Source organism: Oncorhynchus masou, chromosome 24, assembly GCF_036934945.1.
Source record: "Oncorhynchus masou masou isolate Uvic2021 chromosome 24, UVic_Omas_1.1, whole genome shotgun sequence".
NCBI classification, from domain to species: domain Eukaryota; kingdom Metazoa; phylum Chordata; class Actinopteri; order Salmoniformes; family Salmonidae; genus Oncorhynchus; species Oncorhynchus masou.
This window is the reverse complement of record NC_088235.1, coordinates 77,673,928-77,697,807: the sequence shown is the minus strand read 5'-3', so window position 1 is coordinate 77,697,807 and position 23,880 is coordinate 77,673,928. Positions and strand designations below refer to the sequence as shown.

The 23,880-nt window shown below is 40.7% G+C and overlaps 1 protein-coding gene across 2 annotated transcripts; it reads right to left on the bottom strand.

Moving 5' to 3' along the window:
• Positions 1-1,144: 1,144 nt before the first annotated feature.
• LOC135512717 (ran-binding protein 3-like) lies at positions 1,145-23,870 on the bottom strand. 2 transcript variants are annotated; one of them, XM_064935028.1, is made up of 17 exons: positions 23,840-23,865; positions 17,566-17,780; positions 17,135-17,190; positions 16,907-16,943; positions 16,708-16,794; positions 16,542-16,616; positions 16,292-16,357; positions 15,997-16,092; positions 15,685-15,794; positions 14,827-14,912; positions 14,635-14,710; positions 14,397-14,493; positions 14,104-14,228; positions 13,779-13,899; positions 13,508-13,650; positions 12,588-12,774; positions 1,145-1,277 (listed from the first exon to the last, which is right to left on the bottom strand). In XM_064935028.1, the coding sequence occupies exons 2-17, from the start codon at positions 17,663-17,665 to the stop codon at positions 1,237-1,239; spliced, it is 1,503 nt and encodes a 500-aa protein (XP_064791100.1). In that variant the 5' UTR covers positions 17,666-17,780; positions 23,840-23,865; the 3' UTR covers positions 1,145-1,236. The 2 variants fall into 2 exon arrangements, with proteins under 2 accessions (XP_064791100.1, XP_064791101.1); XM_064935029.1 differs by lacking the exon at positions 17,566-17,780 and having other exon boundaries at positions 23,840-23,870.
• Between the last annotated feature and the right edge of the window lie 10 nt (positions 23,871-23,880).

The following is a 23,880-nucleotide window of genomic DNA, read 5'->3' as shown; positions in this document are numbered from 1 at the left end:
CGTGTAGAACCACCTGTTCCAATGCCTATAGCTCTTTGAATTAAAATGGCAGCATTAGTTGTTCTGAGAGTATATGTGCATTTTGTAGGGTTTTGAGGTCAAACCCATTTAGGATAGATGCAAATAACAACATGTTCGGAGAATCCAACTGCCAACACCCAAACCTAGAAGTTATTATATTGACCTTTCTCATGGTGTGAAAAAACATAGGAAAAATATGTTCGCAATGATCGAGGTTGTTATAAACAATGTCTGTGTAACTTATTTAAAGCAAACTAAATAAACAATTGTAAACAACTAATAAAATTTGTTTATTCAATATATATTTGGGAAGATGATATCTTTTCAGAGCCATCTAAAAATGTTTTATCTTTTTGAAACAAACACATCTACCATCTATATTTAGGGAAAATTTTGGGGCCATGGAAAAAAACCTGCTGTAAAACTATCAAATCCAACTAGCTTATTTGCAAAACGGGTTCATTTTCGAATGAACCTCAAAATCAAAGTCGATATATCAACTATCGATAATAATAATCATCATAACACAGGTCAACTCCATTATTAAATGGAATTCTTTAAATAATTTACGTCAAAGCAGGTGTTTGCACAAGGGCTTCTATTTCAAATGATTTGTGGTCAAAAATAATTTCTAATGTTGACTACAGACTAAAAAACTAAGTGGCCAAAGGTGGTATCGACGGACTTAAAATACAAAATAAAACTTGAGAGAGTTCAGACACAAATCAGTGAAATAAAAAGAAGACTTTATAAACAATTATTTGCTAGGCAACTAGATCTTTACCTCTGAACAAAATACAAGCCCCACTGGATTTGAAGTGCCTGAGGTCTGTTTTCTTGCAAGGTGGATAAAGAGGTCCCACTTTTAACGGCAAGCTCTTTAGAATGTACTTACATCGGCGAGAGGAAACTGCTTTTTCATTCCGTCTTGCAACGTCTCACTCATCAATATGATGAGCGACAATTCACAAACTCCAAAAAATATATAATTTTTCAGTTCTATAGGTTAAAAAAACTAAAATAAAAAAACAAACAAAAAGACCATCCATCCCGGATATACTGCGAATGCAGTGAGACAGAACTGCACAGAGTTAAGTTAGTAGCACCTGCATAGGATCCTTCCTCGTACTCCACTGTGACCTCTGACCATTGGGGAAATGCTGGACTGAGGTGCCTGTAGGGGTCCTGACTGCAGCGTGTGGAGGGGGGCGGGCGCTATGAGGACCCACTCCCGCTGGCCTGGACCTCTGGACCCTCTGGGGAGAGGAGAGACAGGCCTGGTGAGTGATTGCCATTGGACTGTTGTTTTAAATTACATTCTTGGACTTTTTGAATGGGCCAGATGTAGCTTGAATAAAATAAGACAAAATACAAGACAATTGACAACATCCAATGAAAAAGTACAAAAGTAAAAAGTCCCATTCAAAGATGCCCAGATAACTTCCTTGGACCCCCAGATAACTTCTTTGGCACATCAGTGGGGGTGTCCAAGATCACTTACGTGGACTTTCAAATATGTTTGTTTGACAGTTAGGGGGCATGTCCAGGCAACATTTTTGAACCCCGAGATTACTTTTATGGACCATTGATAGGGGTCTCCCAGATCACCCAGAATACGGGGTGTTATTTATATGTATAGCAAGTAGCGACAAGATAACCATTGAAGATACATATGGTGCATAGCAAGTAACAACAAGAGAATCTTTGAAGATGCACATGGGGTATGTTTGGGAACAGTAGTAAGTGAATATGGATGTGAAAGTGTGATTCTGAGATATGACATATTAAGCTGATTGAAAATTGGCTGATTGAGATTCGGATAATACATGGACTTAAATTATTACTATTAAGATTGGAATAAGGATTATAAGATTGAAATGTGGATATCAAGCTGACTGAAATTTGCATAACAAGATTGAAATTGAAATATAGCTATAAATTATTGAGTGAATGAGAGCGGTCAGGGGACTAGCTCATGTGTGAAAGAGGTGAATGAATGCCCCAACCAGTTCTGTGAGCTGAGTTCTTTGATCTGTAACGTTATCTAGGGTTCTGTCCACCACCGCTGTTGGATCTACAGGTAGAGGATAACATGTCTTACATCTCATAAGTAACATGTCGCAATAGTGAGGAGGATAACATAATAACATGTCTCATTAGTAACGAAGATAACATGTTATCCTTGTTACTAATGAGACATGTCTCTGAGGATAACATGACTTTAGATAACATGAGGATAACATGACCCATCCGTGGAGTTTGATGGTATAACATTATTATGTGTGTGGAGATATGAAAGAAGAGAGTATTATTCCCGAATAAGCTGTTAAATAGAACACTAGTGAATATTTAAACCCCTGTATGAATCGAACACTAGTGTAGAGGAGGATCTTGTGATATGTATAATGGGTTATTAGAGATAAAGTAACATAATATTTGTTTAATGGGTTACTAGAGCTGATGAAGTAACAATAGAAAAAAAAATATATATATAACTTGCACACCCACACAAGTTGTAAAACGTATTTTGTGAAATGTTCAGAGTGGTCCCTTTATGGATCATTTGAGGTATGATAAGGTTAAAGTATTGTACGGGACTTGACTTACCCCTAACAAAAAAAACTATAAATAGAACCAATTAAGTTGAACATGATTTTCTGTTAACTAAACAATTTATTGAACTCCTGGGAGTTTTAATTGATATCCAAAACGGTGAGATATTAACTTCTTGGTGACAGGGGACAGTATTTTCACGTCCGGATGAAATGCATGCCCAAATTCAACTGCCTGCTACTCATCCCCAGAAGATAAGATATGCATATTATTAGTAGATTTGGATAGAAAACACTCTGAAGTTTCTAAAACTGTTTGAATCATGTCTGAGTATAACAGAACTTATTTAGCAGGCGAAACCTCGAGGACAAACCATTCATATTTTTTTGTTTTTAAGTCACTCTTTTCAATGGGTTTTCATTGAGAATCCAGATTTCTACGGGACCTTCTTGCAGTTCCTATCGCTTCCACTGGATGTCAACAGTCTTTAGAAATTAGTTGAGGTTATTCCTTTGTGTAATGAAGTGTACTGCTAGATAGAGGCGCGTGACCAGAAAGCATGCTTCAGTTTGTTTCCTTCCTGTATTGAACACACATCCTCCAGTCTTCAATTTGATCGATTGTTTACGTAAAAAAATATCTAAAGTTGTGTTACAAAAGTAGTTTGAAATGTTTTGTCAAAGTTTACAGGTAACATTTGAGTTGGAACCCGTGTTTTTCTGGATCAAACGCGTCAAACATTTTGGATATATATTGACGGAAATAATCGAACAAAAAGGACCATTTGTGATGTTTATGGGACATATTGGAGTGCCAACAAAAGAAGCTCATCAAAGGTAAGGCATGAATTATATTTTTTATTTCTGCGTTTTGTGTCGCGCATGCAGGGTTGAAATATGCTTTCTCTCTTTTGTTTACAGAGGTGATATCCTCAGATAATAGCAACGTTTGCATTCACCGAAAAGCCTTTTTGAAATCTGACATGTTGGCTGGATTCATAACAAGTGTAGCTTTAATGTGGTATCTTACATGTGTGATTTAATGAAAGTTTGATTTTTATAGTCATTTATTTGAATTTGGCGCTCTGCATTTTCCCTGGCTTTTGGCCAGGTGGGACACTAGCGTCCCACATAACCCAGAGAGGTTAAACCAATGAGTAATAAGGCAAATTGAACCACTCCCCCAGGAGGAGTAAGGGTCTGAGACTGTCTCCCAATCTATTTTGTCTCAGGTGCCAGAAACCTTATGGATAGAACATGCCAATGACAGTGGACTGATAGGCAGTGCTCGCCCAGTTATAATAACGGTTTCTGAATTGGCCGATGTATTTTATAAATTCGTCACATTACATATGAATCTTAAAAATAATAGATATTTAATAAGTGAGAAGCAGAAAGTGAGTATCCAACAGAAATTTGAAATAAATATTAACCTCTTTGGTCTAGGGGGCAGTATTTTGACATCTGGATGACAAGCGTGCCCAAAGTAAACTGCCTGTTACCCAGGCCCAGAAGCTAGGAGGTGCATATAATTGGCAGATTTGGATAGAAAACTCTAAAGTTTCTAAAAATGGTTACATAATTTTCTGTGAGTATAACAGAACTGATATGGCAGGCAAAAACCATCCAGAAGAAAAATAATTTCAGCCCACCATTGATTCCTATGGCTGTCATTTTTAATATGAAGGGAAAACCTCCCAGATTGCAGTTCCTAGGGCTTCCACTAGATGTCAACAGTCTTTAGAAAGAGTTTCAGGCTTGTTTTTGGAAAAAATTAGCTAGAATTTGTAGTTTTTCTAAGTGTCTCCCATTTTGGCTGTAGTGTTTGTTACACGTTCTGGTAAATGCGCGTACTTTGTTGTTTATCTCCGGTAATGAACAATAACGATTCTCCATCTTAAATTGTATCGTTTATTTACGTATTAGGATACCTAAGGTTTGATTATAAATGTTGTTTGACTTGTTTGGAGAAGTTTATTGGTAACATTTGGAATTCATTTTGTATGCATTTTGGAGGGGGGAAACCGATAGATTATTGAATGAAGCGCACCAGCTCAACTGAGTTTTTGGGGATTTAAAAGGACTTTATCGAACAAAACAACCATTTGTAATGTAGCTGGGACCTTTTGGAGTGCCAACAGAAGAAGATCTTCAAAGGTAAGTGATTTATTTCATCGCTATTTCTGACTTTCATGGCGCATCTGCCTGGTTGGAAAATGTTTTTAATGCTTTTGTGTGCTAGGCGATTTCCTCCGATAATCGCATGGTGTGCTTTCGCCGTAAAGCCGTTTTGAAATCTGACACAGTGGCTGGATTAACAAGAAGTCAAGCTTTTGGGACTCGCGGGTGGCGCAGTGGTCTAGGGCACAGATAGTAGTTACTAACAATTGGATACTACGAAAAAGGGGTAAAATCCCCCCTCCCCAAAAAAGAAGTTAATCTTTTAACTGATGTATGACACTTGTATTTTCATGAATGTTAAATATGACTATTTCTGTAATTTGAATTTCGCTCTCTGCAATTTCACCGCAAGTTATCGAGACGGGACGCTAGCGTCCCACTGATCTGCAAGAGGTTTTAAGTCATTTGTTTGGGTTAGAGAGTCCCTTCCTGTGGAACAATAGATAGCCGCCAGTACACACTGAACTGAAACAGGCTGTAAGCGACACAATGGAAAAATTAGGGACAGTTTGTATAGAACTGTATGTCAAAGCAACAAGTCAAAATGGCTGATTTCATGAGAGGGGCTTTGGGATTGTTTACTTTAGAAAGTGCCTATTCGATGTGTCTGTATACGACTGATGGAACTTCCTCTGTTTGTAATCCCAATGCTCATTGTTACACAATTGTTTTTTTGTTTGATAAAATCAATTTTTATAGCCTAACACGAAACATTTTATAAACCGCTTGTGTCGTGAATTCCATCTCATTCCATTTGACGACACATTTGAGGTAAATACACACACAAAACGTGACTTTTCCAGTCATGTTTGGTTTCATTGCAATCAACTGGTTTGTTTGTAACACAACCATACCTGATGGGTCATTTCGCGGGACGTATTGACTGAAAGAAACCGATTTGAAGACAAGAAGTAATGACATCATTGTGCACCAATGTGTTTCGTTGATTGACTGTATTTTAACCCAATGACCACTGATCGCCTTGAAATCTAGCTGGGTAGATAGCCAATGAGCTGAGGTAAATGGCAAGATGTAATGTTTATGTGTTGGAAGACCAACCCATGTAGTAAACTCCGGCGTAAAGAGGTTAATTCGCTGTTGGCGATTCATACCGGAAGGAGCAACGCATGTTACGCACAGCATTGTTTTGGTAAAGCGCATATTCAGCTGTGTATATATCAAGCAGTATGGCGACTAAGTCAGGGAAAGCTAAATCTAAGTCTAGACATACAGATGTACACACAATTTTAGAAGAAATTGATCGAGGACGATTCATTTAGCGATTTCCAAATGGAGGAATATTTTTTGAACAGAGAGGACATCGTTTTGGACTGGTAAGTTCTTCTCATGCTAATGCCGTTGTTTGAAATTAATAATATAAAATATTATTTGTGAAATTAAATTTTTGGGTGGAGGGCAGCTGTGAGGGGGGGGGCAGGCCCACAACAAGGGCCAAAGTGAAATGGAGACAGTAGATAAAGCTGGTCTGTTGTAATATAATAAAGACAGTAGATCTAGCTGGTCTGTCATAATATAAAAGAGACAGTAGATCTAGCAGGTCTATAATAATATATTCAACCTTATGTTCCCTATACTATACTATACTATATATATATATATATATATATATATAAATAATATATATATGTTTATTATACCTGTTGATACAGGGCTCATGTGTGAAACTATTCTAACTGAACATTTTCTTTCACAGTGACACTGACTCCGAATGGGAGCCCCCAGTACCAAGGTGTCCATCCATCACTGAAGCTGGTTCATCCAGCTCCTGCCACAAGTGGTGTTCATATGCCCAAATGTATTTCTGCAGGCATGGATGTGATATGGCACCTGGCACCAGCAGCACCATATTGTGTAGAGGACTGAGGGTCTTCCAAATATTGAAAGTGTTATTTTGTAAATGTATATTTCTTTTTTTTTCATGTTTTTTCTCCATTTTTTGGGGGGTATGTTAGAATACCATTTTGGTATTTTGTATATAGTTATTCCATTCAAAATGTATACCTTCACCAATTTGGCCACATTTGGGCTACTTTTGTGGGACACCTGGGTGACTTCATGATAAATGTCATGTAGCACACTCATTTTGGAAGTTATCATACTGAAACTTTGCACAAGTACTGTTGCCCTCATGATATGCATATCCTTGGTTCTGTGCCTGAGCTACAGGCAGTTAGATTTGGGTATGTCTTCAGGCGGAAATTGAAAAAAGTAGGGGGGTAGCTCTGAGAGGTTACGAAGAGAGCTCCCAAATTAAGTAAGGCCTGGCCATTTTGTTATTAACCTGCGATTTTACCACACACACACACACCTGTTAATGAATATTTGTTAGTGGTTGATTTATTGTATGGGGTATTTTGGTTTTGATTTTAGGATGCTGTACACAAAAGTTTCTATTGTCAGAGTTTGGGTACACATGTAAATTCTCTTGATTAGAAGAAATGTAAATCTGATACACAAAATGTTTTAAATATTGGAAACATCTTTAAATAATGTCTGAGGTACAGGAAAACAAACACTCACTTAATGGGGTGGAATGACCTCTGTTCTGACTTCCTGGTTAGGCCTGATCACCCTCACTAGAAAGACTGGAGACATTGGTTGAGATTTAAACTGGCTATGTAAACACTAATAATTAGAAGAAGTTTATAATTTATCAATAGTCTCATGTGTGATTCAGACCATGAGAAGGAGATAGCGCTGCCCCTGAATGAGGGACACCTGTCTCTAATCTATTTTTCCATTACCTTATGGGATACAATTACCGTAATTTCCGGACTATAAGCCGCTACTTTTTCCCCACGCGTTGAACCTCGCGGTTTATTCAATGACGCGGCTAATTTATGGATTTTTCCCTCTTTCACAAGATTCATGCCGCCAAAAAACTGAGCACCGTCACATAATGTGACGTAAATCGAGCGCGCTCAAACTTCCCATCATTCTGATTACGGTAGTCATTTTGTCACCCTCATCATGGCAAAGACACGGAGAAATGCATATGATGCAGCTTTCAAGTCGAAGGCGATCAATCTGGCTGTTGGAAAAGGAAATAGAGCTGCTGACAGCGTGGAGCATTGTCAAAAAATCCACTATCATCAACGGGTTTCGAAAGGCTGGACTGCTACGTGTTGAAGAGGGCAGCGATCCAACATTGGATGAAGCAATTGTGAGGCTATTCAACTCCGACACTGAAGGAGATGACTTCAGTGGTTTCAGTGCACAGGAGGAGGAAGATAGTGACCAATGACTTTCTTGGTAGGCTACTGTTGTAACAAAAATTAAAGCCGTGTTTCGTTAAAGCCTATTTATTTTTGTTACAAGCCGTGTTTCGTTTAAAGGCTGTGTAAAGTTAATTTGTTTCAATGTACCGGTAGGATTTCCTGAATCAGAAATGCCCTAAACTGTTCTGGTCTGTCCTCTCAGGGTTATGGCGAAGGTGACCACAGATGGTGTCTAGATACATGGAAGGGATAATTTGACCAAGGACAGAGTGAACCTCAACAACAACCCCCCCTCCCCCCACCGGGCTGCAGTAATGGTGAAAATGGCATTCAATATGGTCCTTCACCACGACCCGAGTCTGAGCCAGCAACCTGTACACAGCCTCCAGACAAAGCTATCAACTGCCTTTTCTCTCAGGAGTGCGACAAGAGTCCACATGGAGTGAGCATGGAGAGAGATCCTGTGCAAACTTGCTGGTGTACTGGTAGGAAAATGGACAAGACATAATGGACTGCAAAGGACTGTGGTGGGAGACATTATCAAGGGCTGTCCACTTTGAACATGTCCTGTTAAAAGGACGAACTGAAACACTATCTGAAAAAGAACATGATGAAACACCAATATGTCATTACCACAAGTGATGAGAAAAGTTCATGCTAAAAATATAAGATGAATATACTGTATGTCAATGTACATTCTGCCAGTAATAGCGTGTGCTAAGTTGAGGGTCTTAAATGAAAGCGATAGAACCAACGTGAAGCAATGAGGACAGTCATTCTAAATTTGGGTTGGATTCTATATCAATAGTTATAATTATAATTTGGAAAGGCTTCTAGAGACTATGCCCCTAAATTGTGAGGAGAACCACTAGATTTGTAGCTTGTGCTAACTTTTCCCCAATCTCATTCTTATCAAGGTTGATGTGAAACTATTATAATATGTGTTCTCTCGCTTCCCTGTGAAAGTCAATATGCATGTGCCCTAGACCAAATTTGGGAGATATCTAAGAGACGTACAGATTGGAATTGCTAAAATAATTGTGTAATTGGGCTCTGTAAAACAGAGGCTATTGACTATCTTTTGTTTTGTTAACCTGCTGTAAGGCGATCTGTGCCTCTCTGGCTGGTAAGATTTCAGCAGCTATCATGTTTTATGCTCCTCCAGAGGATGGTGAAACTAATGAACTGACAACTCTGGAAGAGCTCCCATTCCCCCTGTAGATGAGTAATGATTGAAGGTTGATTTCGTTTAAGTTGGGGTAAGGTCATCTAAATCCTTAACCTGTTTCCATTATGTCAACACTGAGCTGATGAGCCAGGACCAACCTCTGAAGGGTTTAGCAGAATTGTTAAACAGGGTTTTATATTTTGATTAAGTTGATGTCCCGGGGACAGTTTGAAAAACATGGGTCAATCCAACCCAATTTTGGTAAGAGATATGGAAATAATGATTAACATTGAGAGATTTATTCACCTCTGAATCTACAGATCCCTTGTGTATGTGTGTGTATTGTTGATACTCACTTCAGTTGATTATAACCTTTTGATAGTAGATTTGAGATTGATGAATTCTGTCAAAATGTAACATGTTTCATGTTAAACTGTAGTTAGTTTGTATCCTGTTTAGTGAATGATTACTGTGAGTATTAATGGAGATTAGGCCATGAAACTGTGTGTATGCTAATTTAGAAATGTTGACCTAATCAGACAAGAGGAAATTGCCTAGGATCAGGCCCAGAACAGAAGATGGACGGGGTGTGATTCTGACATCAGCTAAACAGAGAGAGGACCATGGACATTCCACAGGGGAGCCAGAGGGAAACTCATTGTGGTCATAAAATATATTGCTGGGGAGGTGACACCTACAAGAAGGGGGAAGAGTATAAAATGTGTTGTGAACTTTCTAAATGCATACACTCAGCTGACTGTATCTTTGGTATTAAACACTTGAAACGTCTCGAGCTTTGTCTCAATTCCTTATTGCAAAGAAGTTGCAATAGCATTTTTCTTTTTAACAAGCTTTATTAGAGTATATTTATTTATGTTTATTATAATGATGTAGTTCATAGAAGTATAACCTTTTATGATTTATTATGATGTAATTTCATAGAACCCCTTTTGATAGAAGCTTAAATCTAATGCTTACATTAAAATGTAATGATTTTTATCACACAAGTGATAAGAGGATGGAAATTGTATGTTTGTGCTTTTCTATTTATCAATTTCTAAATTCCGCTATACCCTCCGACGAACCATCAAACAGGCAAAGCATCAATACAGGACTAAGATTGAATCCTACTACCCCGGCTCTGACGCTCGTCGGATGTAGCAGGGTTTGTAAACTATTACAGACTACAAAGGGAAGCACAGCCGCGAGCTGCCCAGTGACATGAGCCTACCAGACGAGCTCAATTACTTCTATGCGCGCTTCAAGGCAAGCAACACTGAAGCATGCGTGAGAGCACTGGCTGTTCCGGATGACTGCGTGATAATGCTCTCCATAGCCGATGTGAGTAAGACCTTTAAACAGGTCACCATTCACAAGGCTACAGGGCCAGACGGATTACCAGGACATGCACTCCGAGCATGCGCCGACCAACTGGCAAGTGTCTTCACTGACATCTTCAACCTGTCCCTGACCGAGTCTGTAATACCAACATGTTTCAAGCAGATCACCATAGACCCTGTGCACAAGAACACTAAGGTAATCTGCCTAAATGACTACCGACCCGTAGCACTCACGTCTGTAGCCATGAAGTGCTTTGAAAGGCTGGTCATGGGTCACATAAACACCATTATCCCAGAAACCCTAGACCCACTTCAATTTGCATACCGCCTCAAGAGATCCACAGATGATGCAATCTCTATTGCACTCCACACTGCCCTTTCCCACCTGGACAAAAGGCACTCCTATGTGAGAATGCTAGTTATTGACTACAGCTCAGCTTTCAACACCATAGTACCCTCAAAGCTCATCACTAAGCTAAGGACCTGGGACTAAACATCTCCCTCTGCAACTCGATCCTGACGGGCCGCCGCCAGCTGGTAAGCGTAGGTAACAACATCTGCCAAGCTGATCCTCAATACGGGAGCCCCTCAGGGGTGGGTGCTCAGTCCCCTCCTATAGTCCCTGCTCACCCATGACTGCATAGCCAAGCACGACTCCAACACCATCATTAAGTTTGCCGACGACACAGCAGTGGTAGGCCTGATCGCCGACAACGATGACAGCCTATAGAGAGGTCAGAAATGTGGTAGTGTGGTGCAAGGATAACAACCTCTCCCACAACGTGATCAAGACAAAGGAGATGATCGTGGATTCCAGGAAAAGGAGGACTGAGCACTCCCCCATTCTCATCGATAGGGCTGTAGTGGAGCAGGTTCAGAACTTCAAGTTCCTTAGTGTCCACATCACCAACAAACTATCATGGTCCAAACACACCAAGACAGCCGTGAAGAGGGCACGACAACGCCTAATCCCCCTCAGGAGACTGAAAAGATTTGGCATGGGTCCTCAGATCCTCAAAAAGTTCTACAACTACACCATCCTGACTGGTTGCATCACCACCTGGTATGACAACTGCTCGGTCTCCGACTGCAAGGCACTACAGAGGGTAGTGTGTGTGGCCCAGTACATCACTGGGGCCAAGCATCCTGCCTTCCAGGACCTCTATACCAGGTGGTGTCAGAAAAAGGCCCTAAAAATTTCCAAAGACTCCATCTACCCTAGTCATAGACTGCTCTCTGTGCTACCGCACGGCAAGTGGTACCGGAGCGCCAAGTCTTGGTCCAAAAGGGTACTTAACAGCTTCTACCCCGAAGCCATAAGACTCCTGAACAGCTAATCAAAATGGCTACCCAGACTATTTGCATTGACCTCCCCCTCACCCCCCATTTTTACACTGCTGCCACGCTGTGTTTATTATCTATGCATAGTCACTTTACCTGTACATGTTACTTCAATTAACTTGACGAACCTGTGCCCCCGCACATACTCTGTCCCAGTAGCCCCTGTTCATGCCTCGTTACATTTATTTTATTGTTGCTCTTTAATCATTTGTTATTTTTCTATTTTATTGTATTTTTTTTACTTCAGTTTAATTTAGTAAATAAATACTTATTTTAAATACTTATTTTTCTTAAAACTGCATTGTTGGTTAAGGGCTTGTAAATAAGCATTTCACTGGTCTATTTGGCGCATGTGACAAATAACATTTGATTTGATTTTGAACATTGTTTAGAGAAAGGGATATCTCAGTTTCAAGGTCTCAGCTTAGAGGGAAGAAGCCTCGTGAGGTATTGAACTGTCAAATGCATGACCCATGACTTAAGCAAACATTAATTATGAATGATGAATAAGCTAAATCATGCAAATATAAGTTTGTAAGGGAACTAACGGGACTGCCCCGTCAGAGCTCCTGACAGGCGTTCTAGTTTGTTGGAACCTCTCCAGCGCGCTGACAAACAATGATTCATTTAAGATTGACTTTGAGTGTCCCTGTGTAAGAATTTTCACGACAGAGGTCTTCAGATCCATTTGGGGTAATTAGATCAGTTAGGGTAACAGTTAGACTAAAAGGGTTCTATGGTTTACCTGCGATGTTGGCAGTGGGTGTGAGCGATTCATCCTCATCACTATCCTCCTCGTTAGACTGGGGGTGAGGGATGTGGCCGTCTGGAATGGGGACCCGGGACTCTGGTTCCTGGTCTGAGCGGTTCCGCAGTGCCAAGATACGGTGATGCAGCGCTGCGTACAGCTGACCCGTGTCCTTAGAGCTTGCCTGGTACAGATACATGACTAACACATCAGTACTATACAGAATGTCCTGGCACTGTTAGATATACTCAACTCATCTATTACCATGTAATTATAGTGTAATTACTAGGGATGGGCAAAATATTTTACTATTCAAATAATATGACATTTTGTTCGATATCTGGGAATTCAGAAATTCAAAGAAAAATATTTTTCAATATCTTGGACCTTTCTGAATGATGCAAATGCACATGGCAGAAGTAAACAGCGGATATCTGCTTTTCTCCAAAAGTTTGGCTTGCAGCAACAGAGATAAGAAGTCTGATTTTCACCATGATAGAAATTATTCTGTTACAAAAAGGTTCTGGTTAGTGTTTTGCATTGATCTGTCAGATATTGTGGAAACTCTATTAGGCAAGCGCCTGTAATAGCTATTTGAAGTGAGAAAAATAGCATACCTATGTCAGGGCAGCCTGGAGGAATAAATGTGCAGCAGTAGCTCAAAGTACCGTTCAAAAAACAACATTCAAAGGAATTTCAAATGTCATGGTCTATCCTTGTAGATAAAAATGTCAAATGGATACATTTATTTAGACAAAAGCCTTTTCATTGTTAAAATAGGTCTACAATTTTTTTCTCCTAAGAGGAACACTCAAAATAAATCGCACACTAACGTCCGTTCACATATTGGGGTATTTCAATAACCGTGCACATCCTAAGTAATTACTATGTAATAAGTAATGTCGTCTTACTCGTACCGATATGAGGAAGACCTTGACCCCCTGGTCCTCAGTGTCCATGGCTGTGATGCGGACGCTCTTCTCGCTGGCTTTGTCCGTCTGCATTTGGGGCCACAGCTTGGTGTTGAGGATCAGACGCAAACTGCCCTGGGTCCTCATCACTACAGGGCCAGAACAGCACAAACTCAGGTCATACACAATGCATATAATAACCAATGTAATACATTCAAACGGGAGTTGCGTTTGGACATGATTTGATTCAAGTGTTATGCCACAGCAATGACTGTACCTAGCCTGGACTGTAACGATCCCTCCTCTGTGGAAGCCATATCATTAAGCCTCAGTAGTCCTCTGCCTCTCTCCACCCAAGACTGGGATGCTTTGTCAAACACAAACAACTTGCATTGGACCTGAGAAAAAAAAACATTCCATTGTCAGATGAGTGATCATGGACGATTTCAGCCTATTTCCAACCCTGTCTAAGGTGACATGTAAACACAAAACTACTGTGGGTAACCTTACATCAACAATTGCTAAATGTCCTGGTGAAGTAAATTGAATGTTACTATAAATACACTAACATTGAACAACAAACAACTGGAGCTTGTGCATACCTGTAGTACATTACTCTCCGACTCCTCTCCAGTTCTGACCTCTACCTTCTCTAACAAGCACTTCTTGGCTGTGGCTTTGGTGTAGGCCGCTGCCGACTCCTCCAAAGACTCGGTCACATTGGTATCTGCAAAGAGAACAACAAACCCATTTGAAAATGAACAGCAAAACGAGGACACTTTGGACACCTGAAAATAAGCCCGTGTCTCTTTTCTTGGATTGCCATTATTATATGGGCTTAGTAACATGATTTACATGTTTTTTAAATATGCAGTATGTTATTTTCTCTGCCCACCTTTGTCGGGGCTGCTGACCAGTGAGGGTGGCTCACATGGCGGGGTGGCAGGGGGATCTCTGCTGCTCTCTGCTGCCTGCTCACATTTCAGCGGACTCTGCAAAACAAGAATGTAATACAACATGCTTTAACACAAATTTGTGGATCCTGTCTTTAGTTGTCAGGGGAACAAATGATAGAAAAACAACAAGAGATAACAGATGAGTAGATTAGCCTCACAAAAAAAAAAACATCTCACCAGGACACGATCCGACATGTTCTGTCCAAACACAAACTTAGCCCCGTCGTCAGTGTTGTTCTCCGCTTTCTGTAAGCTGGGTGGAAAACATACAGCGGATAGGATGTAATATTAATAAGATTACAACATTGTGATAAAGTATTAACCTAATAAAAGTGATAACTTTGGAGCCAGAATCCATGCGAGACTAACCCAGGAGTGCTTCTGTACTGTAGGAAATAATTGGTTTCCCCTGATTCTGCTGACAGAGAGACTTTCTTTTCACTGCTTCCCTCAACCTAGACGAATGGGGGGGGGGTAAAGGTCAGACAAATAATAACAAAAAGAACATAAAACTCACGTAATAAAGCATGCAAGGCCACAAGAGGCTGCTATATTTATGCAATAAGGCCAGAGGAAGTGTGGTTTACGACCAATATACCACGGCTAAGGGCTGTTCTTATGTGCGACGCAACGTGGTGTCTGAATACAGCCCTTATATTGACCATATGCCACAAACCCCCAAGGTGCCTTATTGCTATTATAAACTGTTTACCAACGTAATTAGAGCAGTACAAATACATGTTTTGTCATACCCATGGTATAAGGTCTGATATACCACGGCTGTCAGCAAAATCAGCATTCAGGGCCAGAACTACCCGGTTTATAATTTGATTTACCCACACCTCAATGGGGTGTTATGTATGAGGCAAAGCCCAGAGCATCTTTCAAATGTATTCCATATGACATGCACTTTAGTTAACTATTCAAGTCACCTTGGCTCTGTCTCTGACATTCTGACCAAATACAAATGTGGATTCCACAGGAGGATCTGTTCTCTCTCCATTCCTGCTCTCACTTTTCTTCTCCTTGAAAGATGAGAGCAGCGAGACACATTCATGGAAATTCCATGCTGAATGTCCAAGAATAAAACCTTCCTTGTGTCCTGTTGCGTTCTTTGTTGTTTTTGTTAGAAGCTTGATAATTATATAGGTTATTATAGGCCACTGTGGAGCCCTTCCAATCAGGAAACATGTAGCTAGCGTGGCACCCTTTGACCTCTCCGCTTACCTGTGACTTGGCCATATTGTCTGTGGAGCCATCACAATTCTCTGTGTTGTTCTGGGTGACTGGCAGACCCTCTGACGATCTGTTCACTCCATTCGTACCACTGTTCAAACCTATGAGGACCACAAGAGGAGAGTCAGGGAAATTCCAGAAATGGCTAGATTTCTCTCCCCTTCAACAGATGTTTTGTCCAAGCACATTGAGATGAAAGAAAGCTGGAGGAGAATGGCCATCGCAGAACAGAACGAAGTAGCAGAGCTGTTTGTCTGAGAGTATCTGAAGACTTTGAGGTTAAGCTTTCCTCAGTGTACTTACCGGTCAGGGTTAGTGATTTGCTAGGTGGAGGGGCCTGCAGTACTGCGGGTCGTAGTACGCTGCGCTGCTGCTCCTTGGGCTTCTGGCTCGGGACACCTGCAACACATTATACTTGGCCTAAATATAAGGCTCTGGACAGACCAGTGCCAAACAAACAAGGGCCATCTTCTTTCCAACTTATTGTGATGTTTTGTACATTGCTTTTATGACTGAGCCTGTGTGCTGAAACCCCCGAAACACATTTCACTCAATGGACAATAACGCCTCTCTGAAATTGACAGGAGAGAACAGCCACCTGTACGAGGAGCCTGTCCATGGATCAGGGTGGGAGGCTTCAAGCGAAACCCAACAGTCTTCTCCTCTGTTGACATCAGAGAAAGATGGAGAAAGAGAGGGAATATGAGATGGAAGTTAGGCCAGAACTTTGATTAAGGAGAAAAAGCAAACCATTCTTGTCATGATTCTTCAAGGGTCGTTCTCCTTATATCATGTAAATAGAAAGTAAATTGAAAAGGAGATCTTAAGACAACTATTCATGAACTCACCAGGTTCTGAATCTGAATTATTTCCTGACGGGGACTGACAGAAACTGGATGGCATGAACACATTGTTCTTAGAAACTGCAAGAGACAATGAGAAATAACATGAGTACAGACCCTTTCTCTACACACTAAGAAAATACTATTTTAATTCAACAAAACGTACAATTACCTGAATGTGCGGGTGGGAACTGTGTTAGTGATGATGTTCTTTCTCTCTTGGCCGGGGGACAGTAACTACTCTCATCTTTATCAGAGTCTTGAGGAGATAGAATCAGCAAAGATTAGCAAAGTAACTACAATACAGTAATATAAGATGTGTCAATTTTCCAAAGAACCATAACCTGCTAGATTATCTTCCTCATCCTTACCTTCTCCATCCTCAGCACTGGACCCTTCTGCTGATCTCTGTTATGGGTATGACAGAAAGAGAGAGAAAGAGAAAGGAGAGAGAGAGAGAGAGAGAGAGAGAGAGAGAGGAAGAAACAGTCAGACACAGGAAGTGGAGTGAATTATCCAGCCAGTGTGAAGTCAAATCTGACACAGTGTGCAGTCACACTGTTTCAATTTTCAGCAGAGGTGTGACAATAGTGTCTCACCTTCTGTGCTTTATCTTCCTGGAACACAAACACAGGTGGGGCTATGGCAGGCTTCTCTGTAAGAGAAATCAGATGTCACTGTTGAAGATATAATTTTGCAAACCTTTGGGCAAAAGCGTAAAGGGAAAATCCACTCAAAATCTAAAATCTAGTCGAAGGTCCGCCAATACAAGTTGAAAAAAAAATAAAGGAAGTATACAGTACTAGTCAGAAGTTTGGACACACCTACTCATTCAAGGGTTTGTTATTTTTTTAAACTATTTTCTACATTGTAGAATAGGGAAGACATAAAACAATGAAATAGCACATGGAATCATGTAGTAACCAAAAGTGTTAAACAAATCAAAATATATTTGAGATTCTTCAAAGTAGCCACCCTTTGCCTTGATAAAAGCTTTGCACACACTTGGCATTCTCTCAACCAGCTTCACCTGGAATGCTTTCCCAGCAGTCTTGAAGGAGTTCCCACATATGCTGAGCACTTGTTGGCTGCTTTTCCTTCACTCTGCGGTCCAACTCACACCAAACCATCTCAATTGGGTTGAGGTCGGGTGATTGTGGAGGCCAGGTAATCTGATGCAGCACTCCATCACTCTCCTTCTTGGTAAAATAGCCCTTACACAGCCTGGAGGTGTGGTTGGTCCTTCTGTTGAAAAACAAATGAGAGTCCCACTAAGCACAAACCAGACGGGATGGCGTATCGTTGCAGAATGCTGTGGTAGCCATGCTGGTCACCTGCTCTGCGTCTCACAAAGACATGGCAGTTGGAACCAAGAATCTCACATTTGGACAGATTTCCACCGGTCTAATGTTCATTGCTCGTGTTTCTTGGCACAAGCAGGTTTCTTCTTCTTATTGGCATCCTTTAGTAGTGGTTTCTATGCAGCAATTCGACCGTGCAGTATCGTCTAAACAGTTGATGTTGAGTTGTGTCTGTTACTTGCTCTCTGTGAATTATTTATTTGGGCTGCAATCTGAGGCTGGTAACTCTAATGAACTTATCCTCTGCAGCAGAGGTAACTCTGTCTTCCGTTCCTGTTGCGGTCCTCATGAGAGCTAGTTTCATCATAACGCTTGATGGTTTTTGACATTTTCCGGATTGACTGACCTTCATGTCTTAAAGTAATGGACTGTTGTTTCTCTTCACTTATTTGAGCTGTTCTTGCCATAATATGGACTTGGCCTTTTACCAAATAGGGCTATACTCTGTATACCACCCTACCTTGTCAAAATACAACTGGATTGTCTCAAACGCATTAAGGAAAGACATTCCACAAATTAACTTTTAACAAGGCACGCCTGTTAATTGAAATTCATTCCAGGTGACTACCTCATGAAGCTGGTTAAGATAATGCCAAGAGTGTGCAAAGCTGTCATCAAGGCAAAGTTCGGCTACTTTTTAGAATCTTAAATATATTTAGATTTGTTTAACACTTTTTTGGTTACTACATGATTCCATATGTGTTATTTCATAGTAAAAATAAAGAAAAACCCTTGCATGAGTAGGTGTCCAAACTTTTGACTGGTATTGTATATGGAGACTGTTTAGTGCTAAAAATACATGTAAAAAATATATATAATAAAAAAATGGGGTTTCCTGTTTATCATTTCTCGCAAACATCTGTTCCATTTAGTGAATCTGTTATTCAATGCTTTTGTATGGGCTAACAGCAGTAACACCAAATAACATTTTTCATCAAATTTATTTTATTTTGATACTTCAAGAGGTCTTAAAATTCTAAATCAAATAGCTAAATGATCCTTGGTATGACCTTCTTAAAAAACAATTCCATATATCTTAGTAGAACCACTACCCCAGGCATAAACAGGGCGTACACTGTAACGGATTAACCTTTATGATGACGTCTCTTGACATTGTCCATAAAAACCCTAATTCTATTCATGAGCCTTCTCAGTACTCCTATATTATAAATATTACCAGTTAGGCGTGGGTGGTATACCGTATACCGGGGTATTTAGAAAAAGACACGGAATGGTTTTTCAATACCATCAAAATTATTTCCTTGGAGGATTTTTTAATCCATTTGAATATTTGTAGCTACTTTTTAAAATACTTCGCAGTCAATGTTTGTAATACATTAGGAGATAAACATTATGTTCTTTATTTCACCGGTCACATTATTAAAAGGCTTACGGTAGTCCCCAGTCATATGGTGTTTGTTTACAAGCACACAATGACGAAAGGCCGGAGCCTTGTAAGTCACTCACAGGTGATCTACAATATACATACACTAAAGGTATGTGGACAGTGGACACTCTTCAAATTAGTGGATTTGGCAACACCCGTTGCTGACAGGTGTATAAAAATAGAGTAAATATCCATAAACAATCGCCTTAATGAAGAGCTCAGTGACTTTCAACATGGCACCATCATAGGATGCCAACAATTTCTGCCCTGCTATAACTTCCCCAGTCAACTGTAAGTGCTGTTATCGCGAAATTAAAACATCTAGGAGCAACAACAGCTCAGCCGTAAAGTGGTAGGCCACACAAGCTCACAGAACGTGCCCGCCGAGTGTTGAAGCACATAGCATGTACAGATTTGCAACTAAGGACAGACACTCTCCCTACTCAGTTCAAAACTGCCCCTGAAAGCAACGTCAGCGCAAGAACTGTTTATCGAGAGCTTCGTGAAATGGGTTCCCATTGTCGAGCAGCCACACACAAGCTTAAGATCACCTTGCGCAATGCCGAGTGTTGGCTGGAGTGGTGTAAAGCTCGCCGCCATTGGACTCTGGAGCAGTGGAAACATGTTCTCTGGAGTGATGAATCACGCATCATCAACTGTCATTCCAAAGGATGAATCTGGGATTGACAGATGCCAGGAGAATGCTACCTGATCCAATACATAGTCCCAACTAAAGTTTGGTGGAGGAGGAATAATGAATCAGGGCTGTTTCTCATGGATCGGGCTATTTCCAGTGAAGAGAGATCTTAACACTACAGCATAGAACATTGTAAACAAATCTGTGCTTCCAACTTTGTGGCAACAAAGCATGACAATGCCCCCGTTCACAAAGCGAGGTCCATACAGAAATGGTTTGTTGAGATCGGTGTGGAGAACTTGACCCTATCGAACACCTTTGGGATGAATTAGAACGCTGATTGCGGGCCAGGCCTAAACACCCAGCATCAGTGCCCAACCTCACTAATGCTTGTGGCTGAACGGAAGCAAGTCCCCGCAGAAATGTTCCAACATTTGGTGGAAAGCCTTCCCAGAAGAGTTGAGGCTGTTATAGAAGCAAAAGGGATGACCAACTCCATATTAATGCCCATGATTTTGGAATGAAATGTTCAACGAACGGGTGTCCACATACTTTTGGTCATGTAGTGTAATTACAGTATGCAATTCACAACTAAATGTTTGCCAGTTAGATAACTTATAACTATTAACTATTGAGTTAACTGTCTAAAATGTGATGAATGCTCTGCAGTTGTGCATTTGGTTTGCTAATACTTGTATAGTTTAGGTCAGAAACTGTTCGCAATGCGCTCTTCAGCATTTAGACAGCATTCTCTATGGGATTTTACATGTACTTGTTAGCATTGCTAACCTTCAGATTAGAGTATCAGTGGGGTTTGAAAACAGTGCCGGTATTACCAAATATCCCAGTATGGCACAACGTCGGTATGAAGGTATGACAATATGGATACCACCCAAGCCTAAATTAAATTCTACAGAGCTGACAAAGACCCGCACGTTAGGCTAAGGCGAAAAAGTAACAGGTTTTGTTGAAATGTGCACTTGCTTCACCTCCCCCAGAACACCACTAACCTCAGGGCTCAGGCATCCCAGTCAGTGTAAATAGAGTCCCCTGTCACTGTCAGTACCCACTCAGCTTTGATAGTACCCCAGCCAGGACCAAGTAAATCTTCTCCCCAGGCTATAACTTGAACTCTCTAGTCATGAGACTTCCCTGAATAAGAGGCTCTAGCCACTAACCCCAGTCCAGCTGGAATAGCCTGCTACCTGCCACAGCTGAGGGAGACGTGCTAGTTGTGATAGGGTAGGATGAGTGGAGGACTGCCAGCCCCAGCAGATGGATTTGAAGGATGATATCAACCCTAGAATGACTCACTGCTGCTAAAATTTGCCCTTGACTATTTTTAGGGTAAGCCACGTGGATGGGATCTGATTGCGAGGATGTGTGTATGACTTTATATAATTTGACCGCCTACGGGTGCTTTGCATTTTTAGGGATCTGGGTCAACATGATGAAACTACACTGGGGTTGACCCAATAAAATCAGGCAATAAATATATAGCAACAAAACTAAAAGAAGCTAAGGTGATATGGCCATGAGAGGAGAACATTTCAGAAAGAAAGGGCGACAAAGACATGACCTGTTTTAGAAGGCTGGGCAGGCAAATGTGCTCGCTACTGACACTGAACAGTAAAAGCAAATAGAAAATATAGCTTTTCAATATATAGACCTAGTAGCTTGAAGGTTTATGTGGCTAGTCATCCCCAGCTGAGGCACAAGGCTTTGTGATGACTTAGCATTGCTCATGTGCCCTCGAGGTGTGAAAGACATGCATAAATGCTTGCCAGAGATGGTGGATTCACACTAAAAAGTATTTGACTTCTGCATAAATAGTGTTTTACTGATGCCTCCAACCACACCACTGCTATTCTCTGTTATACAGCAATGAATCATTCTCCCTTTTTTATAAAAACCTAAAAGAAAATAAATGGATTTGCCTTGTCACAAAATAAGTTCTATGGCACTTAGACTATCAAATTAAGGAAGTGGATCAAAGACTGCACTTCCTTAATTTAATCTAAATTTGAAACAATGCCGAGTTACACTCGATATAGCCTACACACTAGTCTATACTTGTTTGAAATGCAGTCTATAGCCTTTCTGACTTGGCTAGTTCTTCCAGTCTCTTGATATTGACAGAGGAATGTCTCTCTGTTAAGTTAAAGTAAAGGCTACAATGCAACTCAATCTACTTAATGTAGCCTATAGCCTTAGTTCTTTATCATGAGAGAGTAGCTTGCCTAAAAATAAGTGAGGTGACGCTTGCTTATTACATAACCAGAACTCAGGTGGTGGACTAAATAAAAGTCCACAATTTCACAACCAAGGATCCACCTCGTACCATTAAAGGTAGATTGAGTGCAAACTGGTTGTTTCTGGGTCCCTTACCTTCTCAGCATAGATCCCCCTCACATCTCCCCTCACCTTTGTCCTCATCCATGCTGTCAATTCTGATCCCTACCTCTGGCTCTAACTATCACAAGCTGAACATCTAATATTATTCCTGCTAACAGAAGGAAAATCAAAAGTGTTTCAGTAATGGGGAACAAATTGTCAAGACCAAAACAACTGATTCCTCTTGTCATTCGATTGAAATTGGAAACTGGTGGAAATTAATGATGTGTGATAGGCAGGCATGTCTCCTATGACCTCATGCATCGTAAGTAACAGCGGACGAAATGAGAAAGGAATCCAGGACACAGAAGAGAAGCTAGAGGGGTTTTACGTTTAAATGGAATTGGGGTTCTAGTGTCTTTCAATGGAGCAGCTGTCAAATAGACTAACTCCAGACCCTTCTACAGTGACATTCTGGGAAAAAAAAAGTGTCTACAGGCATTAATCTCATTAGTCTTCTATTCACATAACGTCTAAGCCTCTTACTTTAGGGATAGCTGCACGACTTCAAATGTTCATTAAATCTCACACATTTGAATGAATCAGCATACACTGAAGAAAAGATATCACAGCAAGCCATTTATTTTTGGAGGTGAAATCAGAAAAAGAAGTCCAGAGTAAAGAGCCAGTTGAAGGTTTGAACTTTCGAGCAGCTGTGCCTTAGCTCTATGTACAGCTCAATAGATGGCACATTTCTGTGATAGCTACTATTCAGTATTCAATATCTTTCTGTATTGGCATCATTCTACGTATATAAAATTGGGTTGATTTGAAACTGTATAAAAGTAATTCATTCAAATGCATCTAGCTAAGTACTTTGCAAACCCTGTTACGCAACTAGGCTATCTAGGTTTCTGGTACAGTATAGCTATGCATTGAACTCGCAACATTGTAGGCTGTACCTCAATGGGATAGACACCTGTAACATGGAGCAATGACAATAACCAGTTGTCTGAAAACAGCACGGCCATGAAAAAAAAACTATCCAAGCTGGGTGAGACATGTTAACTGTGTTTTAACGATGACTACCTAATTTAGACGTTGACCATAGACGGCGTACTGTAGATAGCTACATGCGGACAGTGGAAGGTTTAAAAAGGCTATTTGATAAGAGCAAAATTCCACCCGGTATATTTCCCATGTGACCCAGACAGAGCCCTACATGTCTATTGTTTGTGCTTCCATGTGCTTGATTTCTAAAATTGGAACACACATAGATTTACAAAAATGCAGTTCAATCGGAAGGTATAGTTCGCTCCCTACAGATGTGATATTTTCACGTCTGACAACTGCCCCTCCCCCGGTTGTGCCACACGGTCGGCCAGCCGCCCCCACGTCAAATATAGCAAAGGCCGGGACTCTTAACGTATGCCGTTTAGTCAAACCGCTGCCACCACATCGAGTTGCTGGCAAAACGGAGCATTCCCTGCACATCTGCTGACAGTCCCGTCGCTGTCTGAACTACATGCACTCACTGTGGTGATTCATTAGATTTGTTTATCTTTCCCAACGAGCAGTTCCTTACCTTCGTTTGCCAGGTCCGCCATTTTACTTCCTCACTGACAC